This window comes from Thalassophryne amazonica, chromosome 23 (genome assembly GCF_902500255.1).
Source record: "Thalassophryne amazonica chromosome 23, fThaAma1.1, whole genome shotgun sequence".
Lineage (NCBI taxonomy): Eukaryota > Metazoa > Chordata > Actinopteri > Batrachoidiformes > Batrachoididae > Thalassophryne > Thalassophryne amazonica.
The window spans coordinates 25863626-25881183 of record NC_047125.1 but is presented as its reverse complement, the minus strand read 5'-3'; the positions used below and the strand labels follow the sequence as shown (position 1 = coordinate 25881183).

The 17558-nt window shown below is 43.3% G+C and overlaps 1 protein-coding gene and 1 long non-coding RNA gene across 4 annotated transcripts in view; one reads left to right on the top strand and one right to left on the bottom strand.

Moving 5' to 3' along the window:
- The window catches only part of LOC117505355 (neurexin-1-beta-like), a 513547-nt gene that overhangs the window by 389604 nt on the left and 106385 nt on the right, over positions 1-17558 (bottom strand). The window contains exon 1 of one of the 3 annotated variants that reach the window (XM_034164998.1): positions 11665-12098. The exons of 1 other annotated variant lie outside the window; for it this stretch is intronic. In XM_034164998.1, the coding sequence (XP_034020889.1) occupies positions 11665-11995 (331 nt within the window). In that variant the 5' untranslated portion in view covers positions 11996-12098. Of the gene's footprint in view, positions 1-11664; positions 12099-17558 lie in introns of those variants that run through there. One more of the 3 variants, XM_034164997.1, reaches the window with a different exon arrangement.
- The window catches only part of LOC117505359, a 308495-nt gene that overhangs the window by 253950 nt on the left and 36987 nt on the right, over positions 1-17558 (top strand). The gene's annotated exons all lie outside the window — the stretch shown is intronic.

Sequence of the window (17558 nt, the reverse complement as noted above, 5' to 3'; positions counted from 1 at the left end):
TGGAATCACTCAATTCTGAGGAAAAAATTATGGAATCATGAAAAACAAAAGAACGCTCCAACACATCACTAGTATTTTGATGCACCACCTCTGGCTTTTATAACAGCTTGCAGTCTCTGAGGCATGGACTTAATGAGTGACAAACAGTACTCTTCATCAATCTGGCTCCAACTTTCTCTGATTGCTGTTGCCAGATCAGCTTTGCAGGTTGGAGCCTTGTCATGGACCATTTTCTTCAACTTCCACCAAAGATTTTCAATTGGATTAAGATCCGGACTATTTGCAGGCCATGACATTGACCCTATGTGTCTTTTTGCAAGGAATGTTTTCACAGTTTTTGCTCTATGGCAAGATGCATTATCATCTTGAAAAATGATTTCATCATCCCCAAACATCCTTTCAATTGAGGGATAAGAAAAGTGTCCAAAATATCAACGTAAACTTGTGCATTTATTGATGATGTAATGACAGCCATCTCCCCAGTGTCTTTACCTGACATGCAGCCCCATATCATCAATGACTGTGAAAATTTACATGTTCTCTTCAGGCAGTCATCTTTATAAATCTCATTGGAACGGCACCAAACAAAAGTTCCAGCATCATCACCTTGCCCAATGCAGATTTGAGATTCATCACTGAATATGACTTTCATCCAGTCATCCACAGTCCACGATTGCTTTTCCTTAGCCCATTGTAACCTTGTTTTTTTTATGTTTAGGTGTTAGTGATGGCTTTCGTTTAGCTTTTCTGTATGTAAATCCATTTCCTTTAGGCGGTTCTTACAGTTCGGTCACAGACGTTGACTCCAGTTCCTCCCATTTGTTCCTCATTTGGTTTTGTTGTGCATTTTCGATTTTTGAGATATATTGCTTTAAGTTTTCTGTCTTGACGCTTTGATGTCTTCCTTGGTCTACCAGTATGTTGCCTTTAACAACCTTCCATGTTGTTTGTATTTGGTCCAGAGTTTAGACACAGCTGACTGTGAACAACCAACATCTTTTGCAACATTGCGTGATGATTTACCCTCTTTTAAGAGTTTGATAATCCTCTCCTTTGTTTCAATTGACATCTCTCGTGATGGAGCCATGATTCATGTCAGTCCACTTGGTGCAACAGCTCTCCAAGGTGTGATCACTCCTTTTTAGATGCAGACTAACAAGCAGATCTGATTTGATGCAGGTGTTAGTTTTGAGGATGAAAATTTACAGGGCGATTCCATAATTTTTTCCTCAGAATTGAGTGATTCCATATTTTTTTCCCTCTGCTTGGTCTAAAAAAGTAACTGTTACTGACTGCCACAATTATTTTTCCTGATTTCTTATAGTGTTTCTTAAAGCCAGAAAGTTGCCATTTGAAATGACTTTAGTTTTGTGTCATGTCTGTGATCTGCTTTTTTTCTACAAAATTGAACAACTGAATGAACATCCTCCGAGGCCAGTGATTCCATAATTATTGCCAGGGGTTGTATAAGAAGTAGAAGTCAAAGTAAGTGTAAGATTTTTTTTTTTAAGTTTGTATGTTCCATACAGACCCGGCGTTTTCAGATTTGGGGTTATGTTTGGAGGTCAAAATTGTGGAGCTACGCAATCGTCCTGCTCTGTTTTCAAGGGCAGCATGAGGTGGTTGCCATGATTACCAAATAAGCGTGAGCGAGAACGGGCTGGAGCGTCGGCCAACCCTGTAATTTACAGAAACTCACAGTACTCCACAATTATAGCTCTTCTAACTGCAGGTCATTTCACAGTATGATTGAATATGTACAAATATTGTTGCCGTCCCTGAAAATAACTTGAAATTATATTTTTATATATATATATATATATATATATATATATATATATATATCACTTTTTTATTGCAGTGGGTACAAAACACCACTTACAGTACTCTTAATGCTTTTATATATAAGGAATACCATCATTTTGAAAAGAAAATGTAATTTTGTTGGATTCCCCAGAAGGTCAACAAAATATCCATCCATCCATCCATTTTCTTCCACTTTATCCGGAGTCGGGTCGCGGGGGCAGCAGCTCAAGCAAAGCCGCCCAGACCTCCTGATCCACACACACCTCCCCCAGCTCCTCCGGGGGAACCCCAAGGCGGTCCCAAGCCAGCCGAGAGATGTAATCCTTCCAGCGTGTCCTGGGTCTTCCCCGGGGCCTCCTCCCAATGGGACATGCCTGGAACACCTGTCCAGCGAGGCGTCCAGGGGGCATCCGGAAAAGATGCCCGAGCCACCTCAACTGACTCCTTTCGACGTTGAGGAGCAGCGGCTCGACTCCGAGCCCCTCCCGAGTGACTAAGCTCCTCACCCTATCTCTAAGGGAGCGTCCAGCCACCCTGCGGAGGAAACTCATCTCGGCCGCTTGTACCCGCGATCTCGTTCTTTCGGTCATGAGCCAAATCTCATGACCATAGGTGAGGATCGGAACGTAGATCGATCGGTAAATCGAGAGCTTTGCCCCCCTACTCAGCTCTCTGTTCACCACGACGGTCCGATACAGTGACCGCATCACTGCAGACGCTGCACCAGTCCGTCTATCAATCTCACGCTCCATCCATCCCTCACTCGTGAATAAGACCCCGAGATACTTAAACTCCTCCACTTGAGGCAAGGACACTCCACCGACCTGAAGAGGGCAAAGCACCTTTTTCCAGTCGAGAAACATGGCCTCGGACTTGGAGGTGCTGATTTTCATCCCGGACGCCTCACACTTGGCTGCAAACCGCCCCAGTGCACGCTGAAGGTCCTGATTTGACGAAGCCAACAGAACCACATCGTCTGCAAACAGTAGAGATGAGATTCTGTGGTTCCCAAACCAGACCCCCTCTACAGCCTGGCTGCACCTAAAAATTCTGTCCATAAAAATAATGAACAGAACCGGTGACAAAGGGCAGCCCTGGCGGAGGCCAACGTGCACTGGAAACAGGTTTGACTTACTACCGGCAATGCGAACCAAGCTCCTGCTGCGGTCATAGAGGGACCGCCCTAAGGGATAGCCCTTAGCAAAGGACCCCGTACTCCTGGAGCACTCCCCACAGGGTGCCCCGAGGAACACGGTCAAATGCCTTCTCCAGATCCACAAAACACATGTAGACTGGTTGGGCGAACTCCCATGAACCCTCGAGCACCCGATGGAGCGTGTAGAGCTGGTCTAGTGTGCTGCGACCAGGACGAAAACCACACTGCTCCTCCTGACCCTCTCGTTCACCTGAGTGAACTCCAACACATGGCGACTGAGCTGGGGAGCAGTAAGCAATGCAACCCCAGCTCTCCGCCTCTCCACGTGGGCAACGCCAGAAAAATGAAACGTCCAGCCCCTCTCCAGGAGTTGGGTACCAGAGCCCATGCTGTGCGTGGAGGTGAGCCCGACTATCTCTAGTCGGTATCTCTCAATCTCCCGCACAAGCTCAGGCTCCTTGCCCAACAAAATATGTAATTGAAAATTTTTTGTTCAAATATAAATTAAATACAAGATTTTTTTTTCTGTTTTCTGAAAAAAAATGGCAACAAAGATGAATTATAATGGAACTTTCTTTTAAAAGTTCAAATAAGCAAAATCCTCAGTTATTATGAAAAAATGCACAAAATTATGCTAGCTATCTCGTAATGATCAAAAAGAAATGATCATTTTTGCTTTTACATGTCCACAAAAATTGTGGCATCTGACAAACTTATACAACATGTGCTATACATTATTTGACCAGTAGATGTCAGTGTATCAAAATGACGCTTGATGTTTTTGATGCTTTTGATGAAGCAATTGGCTGGGAGGTTTTAAATGTCAAGACGATGCTAAACTCGCCATCACTGCTTTGTGTTATTTGATAAATATCAGTCCTTTTCAAGTGCAACATGGAGTGGTTGCCATGATTACAAAATACAAACGGAAGACAGGCTGGAGCCTCGACCAACCCTGTAATTTACAGCAACTCACAGCACCCATTATAGCCCTTCAAAACTCAGGTTATTTCACAATATGACTGAATGTGAAGAAATATTGTTGCCATTTCATGCTACAAGTGCACCCTCAGTCAGCGGTATCGTAAGTATGCAACTCCATATGTTTTGTGCCTTTGCTGGCTGATGGACTGTCCTCACCATTGCAGAAGGAAGCTGAAGACAAAGCTACATTGTTATGATATGAGACACACAATAACAGTCCATCAGCAAGTTTTGTGTAAAGGATGTCAAAATAATAATCATTTGGCCATTTTAAACTGACAGCTAGCACTCTAGTATCCCTGTTAACCAAGTTGTCCTGTTGCATTATTGTGACACGATGCATACGACCCACTCAGATATCAGATTTTCTGTTTATGATATGGCCACAATACAGAATTTGTCCATTTTAAACTGAAAATCAGCACTTGTAAAATAGCACTCCTGTTGTCCCAGCAGCTTTTCTACTTGTTCTGTCATGTTGATGAGACATGAGATGTTCAACAGCACAGGCAGTCAATGGATTTTGTGCTTACAATGTAGGGTACATAAAGAATTAGGCCATTTTACATTGAAAATTAACACTTGTCCAATTTGGACAACGCAATAAAGTATCTCTGTTGCCAGAAAAAAAAGAAGCTTTTTTTTTTTACTTGATCATTTTGTCAGGTTTTGGACTTTGGATTTTGCTTGATCTATTTTGTTCTGTTAGACATGGTTGTTTTTCTGTGTGTGATTTCTCTTGCTTTCTATCTCTCTTGTCTGCCTCTCTTTGGGCGGGGCACACCGTTTGGACCACAACCTATTCTCGAGCTTTCCACACCCCTGTTTCTAATCTGTAGCTCATTACCAGGGTGTATATAAGCTTGACTGGTTGCACTAATTCTCTGCCAGATCATTGCGCTTTGTGCTATCGTTTCCAGCTCTGTACCTTGTGTTTTCCTGGCCTTGCCTACTTCCTAGTCTTTTTGACCTACTGCCTGTTTTTCGACCACGCATTATAGCCTGATGATTCTGATTTGTTTGCTGATTTTGGACTGCCTTTTTGTGTACCAGACCCTGCTTATCCACTCAGTAAACGAGCTTAAAAATCAGAGTTGTGTTGTCGAGTCCTGCATTTGTGTCCAGACATCTCTGTCCATCCAACCTGATACCTTTGCGCTATTGTGACCCGAGACAGGCAATAGCACAGGCATAGTCTGCTGGATAACGATGCATACAAAACAATTTAAACTGAAATTAGCACCTTCCATATCGGACAACATAATTAGAGTACCCCTGTAGTCCCAACAGCTTTTCTATTTGTCCCAGACAATTAAAAAAAATAAATTCTAGAAATTCTACCTTAAACACGTTTTGAAACTCCTTTTTTTTTTTTTTTTTTTGCTGATATCCATACAGGTTCATGTATATATTATATAAGCCAACAGCACCAGACTGTCTCCTGGACGCTGTTCCCGCCTGCAAATGGAAATACTCAACGTACTGCCAAGGACAAATTGATCACCCCAGCAGCAGCAGTAAAAGACTTTTGGAACCTCTCCATCGAAAAAGCCAAAGAGGGCTGGAATTAAAATGAGCTATTTAATCTGTTTAACCCGATGCAGTGAGGGTTTTCAGGTATGGATTACCCCCGCATGGCAAACATTTCCCTCCTCTGTCTGCACTCCAAAGTCATGAAAATTGTGCACTGGTGTTTGTGTGTGTGTTTGCAAGCACAGATGTGTTGACAGATGAGCAGTGAACATTGCCAGACAAGTAACACGTGGTCACACCACTGGTGCGAGACAGTGATGATCACCCATATAAACAAGCCTTGAGCGAAGCTTGTTGGTTTCTATTTATTCATGAATCAGTGCAATCACTCTAATTACAGACCTCGGGATTTATGCATAAACGGTAAATACCTTCCAATGAATGTTTTATAGTGAGAAGCAGTTCAGGCTCAGAACAAAACGGCCACCCAGTACACCACATCGCGCTACAGCTTCGATCCTGATTACTGAAGTTTGATCCGATTACTCAATTTTTTTTATTTAATATTTGAACTTTAATGCTGACAGATTAACTTCAATCCTCAATGACCTTTGCTCCCGAGTCTGACTTCTGATTATGTGCATTGAGCTTGATTCATATTACCAGTCTTTGATACAGAGAGGAAAACTGCAACACTAATTATCATGAGTGTTGACTTTTCATCCTGATGTTTGATCTTAATCTTTGAACTTCAATGCTGACTGATGAATTTCTATCCTGACTCTAACCTTTGATCTCATGAATTGACCTTTGATTCAAATGATTGATCTTTGATCCTGACAGCTAAATCTTTATCCTGGTTGATGAAATTTGATCCTTATCTCGACTTTCAATCACAAGTATTGACCTTTCAGCCTGATTACAGATCTTTGATCCTAATATTTGAACTGTGATGCCGATTGCAGAACTTTGATCCAGACGTATGTTCATATGCATTATCCTTTGATTCAAATTATTTTGATCCCGATAGCCGAGTCTCTGATGAATGTTGATGAATGAGATATTTGAACCTGATTGCTGATCTTTGATCCTGACAGCTGAGGTCTGATGCCGATTGCTGATCTTCGATCCTGATCTGTGATGAGCACAGTTTTTCATAATGAACCTCAGTCATCCTCGATCCTTATTATTGATGTTTAATCCCGACTGCCCTGACTGGGCCTGATTATTAATGTTTCTCGTGTTACTCATCTCTAAACCTCCCTGAACTTTGATCCTACATGCTGACCTTTGATAGTTAACACTGTCCTTTGATTCATCCCTTTATCTACATCTCCTCCAACATTCATTACATTGGTCCATATAGTTTTTGAGTAATCCAGCTACCAAATTGACAAAAGACAAAACAGAGGGAGGACTTATGGACGGGGGGCATCACTTATCATGTCAGACAGTCAGGGATTGGTTCAGTGGTTCGTGGTTCAGTGTTCACGACTCTCTAAACACACTTGCACTCACAGCAATACTGGAGAGATTGCTCAGAGTCTGAAGAGACAGTAATAAAGTGGTGTAGATACAGATGTCTGCAGCTGGTCATTTTCTTTTACAGAAGGCTTTCTAACCTGCTCAGCTCTTCATCCATCATAGTGGGTGATGGTAACAATGGAGATCTTTAATCAGTGGTAATTGCTGGCTCCAAAGCTGCTGTCCTTTCATTCTGTCTGATTATAGATATTGGCTGACAGTCCCTGAGGGCCCTATTTTCGTGGAAGCACAACAATGAGCGCCAGCACCACTTTGATAAATTGGCATGTCCTGTTCGCTTAACGTTTCAGAAGCTGTTCATGTGTCATCCTGTTTTTAGCCTCTAAGCTGGTACAGAAGCCAAACTTCATGCATTATGCACTTCACAAGGTTTATACACCCAGTATATATGTTTCAGATAAAAATGTGATGGAGCGCAGCTGCAGTTACGTGACCTCGTGTGCATCCCGGTTGATGGACTTCAATACGTAACCACCGTTTTAAGATGGTTAATTCACGGTATGTGCATAGTGCACCTGTGTGACCCAAAACCACACCTGAGGCTTTATGATGGCCACAGCATGTGCCCGATTCAAATTTAACCCACAGAGTGACGCATCCGCACAACATGTACCACATCACAGCAACATTTCGTGCCTTCTGTCAAGTGTTTTTGTTTGTTTTATTGTTAGCAGCATGACACAAAAGCTAACAAAGGATTAAAAGGTGGGTTCTGACTTTGATCCTAATTCCTTGGATCATAATCACAGCATCCGAGAAATCAGCAATGACGATCTAAGTCCAACAATCAAGATCAAAGGCCAGAAAACTGCTAAACATGCGTGATCTGGATCAAAGTTTAATGATAATATCCAGCGATAAAGATCAAAGATCAGGTTGAGGTGATCAGAGCCAGCATTCAGCAATCAAGATTAAGGGTATGTGATCAAGGTCAAAGGTCTGGAATCTCTTGAAAGATGAGTGATCCGGAAAAAGATAATTGTTCTATGATTATGCTTAAAGGCTTCTGATCAGTATCAATGTTCAGCAATAAAAAGGGCTAAGTTTCAGGATCAAAGGTCAAGAACTTTTTTAAAGATGACTCATCTTAGCCATCATTCAGTGATCAGTTTGTAACGTCACTGACCAGGAGCAAAGTTCATCAATCAGCATCAAAGCTAAATTGTTGAGGTTCAAAGGAGGCTGAACAGATCAAAGTTCACAGTCAAGTTCAGAGGTCTATGATCAGGATCAAAGTGTAAATGACAGGGATCAAAGATCAGTAATCACGGTCAAGAGGCCAGTGGACAGGATGAATGATTAGTAACATGATAAATGATGAAAACCAGGATCTCAGATAAACAATCCAACACAAATTTAGCAATCAAAGTAATGATCAAAGGTGAGTGTTTGGATGAAAGAATGGATAACCAATCATGAAATCCCAGACAGAAATAATGATCTGGATCTGATGGACAAAATTGGATTTTTGTATAGCGGGTGGTCCAATAGAAGGATCGCATTCTGGTTCAGGGCTGAACTTAAAAAGGGTACTGTGGGGCATCGATGGAGGCTGACCTTCCTCAAGAGCCCTTCTGCCATCAAATGTTTAACATTTACACGATCATGCATTTTCAATTCGGCTAATGTCGCCTCTGCAGCGTCACAAAAAGGTTGGAATCTCTTTATCGGCTTTCCTTGACGTGTTTGTGCAGTCGGGTCCTGCCGGAGCTCATCCGGGCAGATGCTGAGTAATAACCAACAACGTGGGACCAGAGAGGCAGATAAGGCCTGAGCCGGGTCTCTCACACAGCTGATATGTTTAGAAACCACAGGGAGGTTCAGGGTCGCTGTGACGCCGTTGCTTCCATGCTGTACTGCTGGTGGAAGGTGTGTGAAACCCGGCGTGACGTCCAACAGGGCAGATGTGACACGGCGAGGCTCTGTCATGGGGCAGTTGAGAAACGGCTAGAAAGAACGCCGTCTCTTATCACCGAGTGGGGTATTAGTGCTGGTAATAAGCTTGGTTGACAATACACGGAGAGGCCGTATTTACGACGGCGTGAAAGCCGCAATTCGGTGTACTTGTGCTGCCTTATAAATAATAAAAACGCTGCTGGTGTCCACCTAAAAACAACGACATTTACTGTGCACGGGCAAAAGGAAGGGGAATAAAAAATTTAAAATGACGACGCTCGAAGGCAGCCAACCAGGTAACTCCAGTCGTACTGTACCTTTAGTTTTTTAGTAAATGCCTGACTGTCAGAATTTAAGGCCAACTGGAAAAACAGAGGTGGTCTTCCTGGAAGTTCACCATCTGATCCTGTAAGTTCTAAATTATCTACGGAATTGTAGACGTTCACTTGATACCCAATGAAGAGGCAAAGGAAACGGACAGTGTTAACTTAAATCGCTTAGCAACTTTAAGTGGAAGACATGGGAAATTATAGAAAATGGGCAACACTAAATTGACCATAATAAATGTCTCTGCCTTCCTGATGGAAAGATTTTGGTTCTTTCAAAATGAAAAAAGTAGTACACACAATGTTACTGGAAGCATGTGAAGCAAATCCTACAAAATACAAAGAAAAGCCACACTTTTGACATCATTTAAACCCAAAATGACAGCTCTCAATTCCGTTTCTACCCATGTGCGCCAGATGTACAGCAAGGTATTGTAGCTTCTTGTACAAAATCACTCCTTCATGGTTGAGCAGATTTTCACTAAACTTTGTAGGAATAATCCTCAGTTTGGAACACGTTGGTAAAAGGTCAACATCAAGACTTTCAAAAAACTTCTCTGAAAAACATTTTCCAGCATATGTGCGCAACCTCAAGGCCTAGATGGATGATCCAAAGCTTAAATTCAACATTGGGTAGTAGAAGTGACATCATGATGACTGGGGGGGTTTAGGGAATTGCAACTGGGGTAATTACAAAGAAATAGTGAAATTCAGTCGAGATGTCAAAGAGTGAAAAACCCTAGACCCATTCCTGGAATTTGTTGTAGGCAGACTGCTGCCTTAATCTGTCGCTGCAGGCAGTAAAGCTAAATGTGTAAAGCTACTGCTGATTACCTGAATGTGCATCACAATAAGAGCTTTTTAATGAAGAAATGCTTTTACTGTGGAAGTCCCCGTCTCACTGAAACTTGCAAAAGAACGAGATTGGACATTTGCCAAAGTTTTACGAAAAACAGACTTAAATGTGGATCCAAATAATGACTGGTAACAAATTTGTTAAATCCTCAAGACTAGTCAACAAGAAAAATGTACGACAGTGGCGAAGAGACAGATTGGTGGGTTAGAGGCTTGTTGGCCGGATCCATCAAGCCAACAAGGTAATCCCACGGGAAATACTGGTCGTGGTTCCAATCAGAGGTGGAAGCAAGTCACTGTCAAGTCACTCTCAAGTCATCAATCTGCAAGTCCCAAACAACTGGTGGTCATTATGACTTGAGACTTGCTGATTCATGCCTTGAGTGACTTGATGGCGACTTACTCCCACCTCTGGTTCCGATACAAACAATGAGACACCAGGGCTCATTCCCATCAGCTTAGACATCGTCAAAAGCTTTACTTTCCATCTTAGAATCAAATCTCAATTGATTTGTGGACTTCATTGTGAATTGTTCCACACCTTGTCTTCTTGACATTGACGGGACACCAAGCGTGCCCTTCTACATTTACTGCGCGACACATGCTAGCCCTCATTTGTGTGCTCAGTCACGCTTTCACTGGGAACGGTTGGGTGCGTCTAACTGAATATGATAAGGATAACCATAAATCTATTACAGCACTGAGCACTGGTGACGAGGTGGTGTGTTAACGTCTATAGGAGGCTTCCTGGCCCATCTGATGACGGATTGATTGGTGGACTTTACAGATATTGTGAAAAGGAGTGGATGGCAATAGCAAGAAAAGAACGGGTGTCTGAGATTGCACAGGATGTGGATTCAACAAATACTGTTATCAGCTTTTGCAGAGATAATTCTTCTACAGGTTGACCGAAAGGGAAAAAGAGGAAAAATCTGGAGAAAGAGGCTCGCATTGTGGTTTGGGAATGAATCATCTTTGTTCCTGTCAGCTTAGGCTAAGAACAATGCAGCAACTGATGCGCCACTGAGCACCGAGCCAAAGACATACTGGGGATAGAAGGACAGAACAAGGATTCTCCAGGGTGCACAGATCCCCGTAACACACGACACGGGATATTTAATGTGTCGAAAACTAGTTAGTGCCTCTTCGTTTAGTGGCTGCCATCATGTGTCAATGACACTGTGGGCGGTGAGAACACAAATTCAATTGGCTGCACATCAGTGGACCAACATGGCTGCTGAGCTTGATGGGGTAATATCAGAGCCTAGATTGCTTGGGGATGAGCTGCGAAAGAAGGCCAGAAGGGAACCGCTGCCAGTTTGCAGATCTGAATCAAGATACCAAGAGCTTCTGGTGTCGACTGCTGGGGCCAGGCAATGCTCAGGTTTCCAGAGATGACAGAGATCAATAGATGAACTGCCTGAACTTACAGAAAGTACTCAAGCTCGAGGTAATTGCCACTATAAAATCGACCTCTTGAAGAAAATTAAGCCCCACTGACCCTTAAGTACATTCTGTTCTGCTCAGAGAAGCAGAGTGCACACTTGTACATAGTCCCTAGTGAAGGATCAACCGATAATTTCCCCAAACAGATTTTGAAAAGAAGAGGAAAAACATTCTTACCATGGCCTCCACGTGTAAGGAAGGGCATCCGGTTGATGGCAATGGGCACAGTACCATGCTTGTTGTGGAAGTGGTGGACGTGGTGGGTGGTACTGAGGGAAGAAGAGACTCTGGCAGCTACGGCTGGGCAGGGGAACACCAGCAGTGCCAAGGACAGGACCAGCCTGAACAGGAAGGCTGGACTGGCCCAAACCACCGGTGTCGCCACCACTGGTCTGGGAACCAGAACCATCCCTCTGTCCACCTCCACTTCTACCTGCTGCTCCGCGGGGGCGGAGCCTGAAGCAGACAGGCCCCACCCCCTCATATGACACCAACAAGAAGAGAACATCTCAAAGGAATCCGGGGCCCATGATCCCCTGCTTTCCAGCGTGGGAGGGAAAACAAGTAGAAAGGAAAAAAAAGGAAAATAGAAGCCAAGAAAAAAAAGACAAGATTCTTCTTTTAAAAATCCCCCAAAAAAAAGATGAAAAAGAAAGAAAATACAAAAATCCTTCCTGAAAACCAAGCCCCCCAAAAAATCCTAGTGGTGATATCCAACGGCTTCCGACTGCATCCTCAAGAATCGGAAATAACCTCCACTGCCCTTCTATGGCAGATGTTTTAATTAGCCCCTTTTGTCGCAAATCGACTTGGTAGCCCCCTAAAACAAATAACTTGGCTGTTTCAATTCACCAAACATGAGATTCCGTCCTAAATTGTGCACAGCTTTGGAGTTAATTGTTCGACAGGATTTCTGCTGCTGAAGGCAGATCTTCACAGGGCTTTTCCACCCATATTCCAAACCGCCATGGTGAGGAAAACGACTCGCTCTGTCCCTGTAAATCTTTCCAGACAACTTAAGCAGTAAGATGTCAAAATACTGAGGAGAAAAGGCAGGTTCCAAAGAGAGAAGAAACAAGAGCAGAGGGAAGGGGGTACTGGGATGGAGAAGCAGCCAAAATCCTCTTTTTGGGGCTCTGAATCCCAGAGAAGCTCGGAACCCTTTCAGTCTGCGGCGGGAAAAACAAGGGATGGATAAATAGAAGCCAGAATTGGGAAGAAAAGACAAAATGGTCGGCTATTCCAAGTGCGACGCTGCTAAATTCCCTCTCATGACCAAAAATCAACGTGGGTCACGCAACGCAGAGCATCACCCAAAACGACACCTCAGTGGGATTAAATTGGTGCCTGAGTGGCCGGTGTCCAGTTCACTGCAACAATCCTCAGATTCTCGGACTTGTGAGGAAGCTTGATGTGAGGTTGCGCTTCAACCTTCGAGAACAATTCCCTTTATTCCGATGCCCTGCTTAAACACAGTTTTCCAAAGCCGGAGGAAGATGACAGGCAGGTAGCGGTCTTCTTGGCGGAGCGCTGGCACGGAGCACCACTGGTTTATTGAGAGAGTCTGATGATGCTGCTTCTGCTGTGAAATTCATGCTAATTGAATCAGAAGCTGCAGCAAGGAGCGCATCCTTCCTGCCCGCACAGTTCTCCCATCTCCTATTCCTGCAATCGAGTCGGTCCGCTGCTGCCTCCCCCTCCACCCGCCTCCCGTAACCATTCACCAACTCCGGACAAGACAAGGCAAAACGCCCCCCGGGAGTCGGGGGCTGAAACTGAGCCGAAAAACAAAGGTGGGCGCGCTCGGCTCCTTGGAACGCACAGGCGGCGACTATGATACACAAGGAAGAGATGGAGAGGGAGTGTTTGTGTGTCTGATTGGAGCAGCTAAGAGGGGGAGAGAGAGAGAGAGAGAGAGAGAGAGAGAGAGAGAGAGAGAAAGTACCAGTGAGAGTGGAGGGAATTAGAAGGAGAGCAGCACATACACACAACGGGCTCGAGGCGAATGCACGTGAGGTTTGTTGTTGATTTAAAACCGACCGTCAAGGTGCACATCCTCGGGTGACCAGAGTACTTTGTAAGCAAGCGTCGTATCGTGGAAACAACGAGGAGAACAGAGGACAGCTGTGTAAACGACGAGTACAAACACAGATGCACACACTCATTTTCCCACGCATCGACTTCGATACACATACAGAAGGATGAGCCGCGAAAACGTGCGCAACTCAGGTCCAGAAATGTTCGGACACACGGTACAATCTTTGTTATTGTGCTTCAGCACCAACACAATGGAGCTGAAGTGCAACAATCAAGATGCGTCTGTCATGCCGATATGCAGCTTGAATAAAAAAAAACAGGAGTAGTTACAGCCGTTTGTACACACGAGCACGCCCGCTTTCACAGGCTTGCAGTAATTGACAAAACTAAATTTAAACATCAATCAGCTTGCTGGTACAGAGAAGGATTTTCACACAAGAAAACAGATCAAATCGAGACTGATATCTCCCATGTGCCTTCTAGCAAATTTCATGTCTTTTTATAGGCAGGTTCACTGTGTTTCTCTTTCAACTTTCATTGGATTTTTCGTAACCTTTGTTGTGTTTACGTTCAGAAAACCAGTGTTTCTTTTTGCCTGGATACCTATACAGCCGCCATCTTGGATTTCAAAAATGGCAACCATAAAAATGGATTTTGTCAATATCTAAGTTTTGACACAACCTACAGCTTTGATTTAAAGGGCTAAAATTTACATTTTCAGGACTTCCGATCCAGCTAAAGAATACAATGGTACCAAACCTGAGAAGGTTAACCTATCACACAGTGGCCATGTTGGATTATAAAATATGGCAACCCTAAAACTGTTGTTTACGGTATCTCCACAGAAAATTATTAACATTAAAATTAATCATTCAGGTCCACTTCATAATTACTGATTATTGCACTTTATCTTCACATGTGTAATGCAAATATATATATATATATATATATATATATATATATATATATATATATATATATATATATATATATATATATATAATATATATTAATATATATATATATTTCAAATTAAATTTAAAATCAGCTCAGTTTTAAAATGTGCAGTAAATTATAGAAAATAGAATAGTCTTTGTTGTCATGGGGGGGTGGTACAACAAAATTGGGGGGGTAGAGTATTGCACAGTATTGTAACATATCACAAAGCAGGGGTGGTGGCCAAGTGGTTACGGCATGTGTTGTATCGTGAAGTCCTTGACCGTACCCGACCTTCAATACCCGTTGACCAGGTCTACCTCAGAGCCAGCACACAAATTAATCAGTCCAACAGGTTTACTAAGCCAGTGTCATTTTGTGCCAGACTGGTTCATTTGAGGGCAGTTCACCCCAGATACACTGATAGGCCTGATAACCCCATTCCCCCATCCCTACCTTATCGCTACAATCTGAAACACTCTGACTTCTCAAATAAATTAGAGTCGAAAATGACTAACTTATTTAACGATGTATTTTTAAAAGTACATTTTTTTTAGCCATCAACACAAACACATTCTGTTGGTTCACAATTGGATGCCCTTTGGGAGCGGAGATGCCACATCCCTTACCGCTGTGACTATTTTCTCCTTGCACACCGTGTACTTGTTTTCAGCTATTCCCGTCAAAAAAAAAGAGAAGGCAGTTAGTGTGGGCAAAGCTGAAAGAGCAAGAGTGGCAGGAGGAGAAAGCAAGAAAAACATGACAATAAATAAGAAGAGTGGGAGTTGGGTAGCAGCATTGCATGAAAAATAAGGGAGCTGCAGTACCAGCTCGCAAGGGTACAGAAGGGAAAAAGGGTAAGAATGATAGAGACAGGGAGAGAGCTAGAGAGCAATAGAGTGAGATTGTCGAGCAGATAAATTCTTCTGGCCGATAAAGATCTCAGATGGAACAGGAGCTCAGTGCTCGAGACAAGAAACGAGAAAAATGGTCAGAACAGGAAAACACGTTGAGAATCTTCCACATTTAGTCTCGCAAAGAACTCCTGCCAGGTGGGAGCATCCTTTAAGAGTTGAGAAATTAAACTGCTGAACTTATAGAGAAGCTCACGAAAACGCCAGAACTGACCGCTTACAATTATTCTAACAGTGGGGTCCGTCCGCCGGTGTCCTTTTATCGTTGGCTCCAAGATGTAGGGCAAATCTGCCAGTGATTTCTGTTCCATCGAGTTTGTCCTCGTTTGTGGGCTCATGGGTGTGTTGGTCTAAAAATGAGGTGTGGTCATGCACAATGTCAGAGTACTGCTGTCATGTAGCTACAGAAAGCAATTGCTCAGTAGACCACAAAAATGTGGTCTAAGGTTGAGTACAGAGTTGTGCTGGTGTTTATATGGTGCAACACTCAGATGCACATTACATAAGTGAGTCCACAACTGGGTTTACGACCAAGGGGTAAGAAATCCAACTTCAGGTAGGTGAAAGTTCTTTGCGTTGCTGGTGCACATGTCAACGCACAAGCCATCACCACCTCAACCTCAGCACAGAACCTCCCCCAAGAAGCAAGAAGAAGTCCAACTTCATGTTGGGGAAGGTTTTTTGCATTCTTGAAAACTCTATCAATGTATAACCTCAGTGCTGTTCTACATCCTCCTTAAAGTTAGTTAGTAAAGTCAGGTCAGATCACGGAGTACATGCGTGATGCTACTTGCTACAGCATCCGCCACACCAAGTAAGCAACTACACAAGAAGTAACCATGGATTGTCTGAAGACACCTACAAACAACGGCATCCAGTTGTTGCCTTTTGGCAACAAGTGGATGTCTCATTATAACGGATAGGACCTCAAAAATTCTGGTTTCTAGTTGTACTGGGCAGATGGTAGTTGGGGTTTAAGAGGATATCTTGGTGAGCGTATTTTGCCTGGACAGCAGATCCAGAATGAACCAGTATCTTATTGCCTCTTTTGGTCATGCTTTGCTATAGGCAGTAGTATCTTAAGGACAATTAAGTAGTCATTCGAATGCTCGGAGATGCCATAAAAAAGATCCCAAGGCTGTTGTACCCTTCATATGCCAGGAAAACATGTCACTTGCGCAACTCCAAACTAAAGTGGGAAAAGGAGCAGAAAAAGAAGATGCATCATTTAAATCTCTATCTTTATAAAGTGTGTTGTTTCATTATGTGATTGTCACCGACTCTATCGATGTTTCCTTCAGAGGACAGTGTGCAGTTTGGGAACTCATTACCAAGAAAAACACAAAGGACTGCCAAGACCGGCTGCTTCAAAACCCTCTGGGTACAGGGAAAAACAAGTAACACATATGCACACCAAATAATTGCGTGACCTGCTCATATGTGGGTAATGCAATTAGTGCTACATGTCATAGCAACACCATTTCTGTTTTATGCAATACTTGCTGCTGAAAAGCTAAAACCCTTGTGCTGTACATCACAAAGGAACTATTCCCCTGGTGAATTGCCAAACCACCTTCGGGGATGCGAGGTCACTGGCGTAGGAAGCAGCATCAAAGACCTTTTCTCGACAGCCTAATCTCCAGGAAGCCTCCTTGATGCTCTGCACCTAATTAGACCTCAGATGCCATTCAGTTTTGATGCAACTGAGAAGCAACCATGACGGAACTCTAAAAACGCACTGTATTTAGCTGCGTCACTCAATTCACAGGACAACCGGAGAGGAAACGGAGCAACAGCTCGGATCTTTCTGTTGAGTGAGGTCAGGAAACTAGGACATGATAAATCTCTGCTAGCCCAGTGGGGGTGGGGGGTGAAAGACAACACAAAAAGCAAGTCATCAATTTTTAAGTCTCATCTCTTGTTTGTGCTATTCTCCTGTACTGAGGCCCCACTTATGTAAGCACACTGTTGGGAAACTTCCTCCGCAATGAGCCCTGATGTTTACCCACTTATATAAGTGCACTACTGGATAGTGCAAACAGGCCTGAAATTTAAACCGAAAGAAACCCTAAACGTCGGCTTAGTCTGTCCAGTTCTCCTTTGTTAGTTGCCTAGATTTACAGGATAGTGGTTAGATTGCCAGCATGTAAGACCCGGGTGCTGGGTCCTAGTCACAATGCCTAG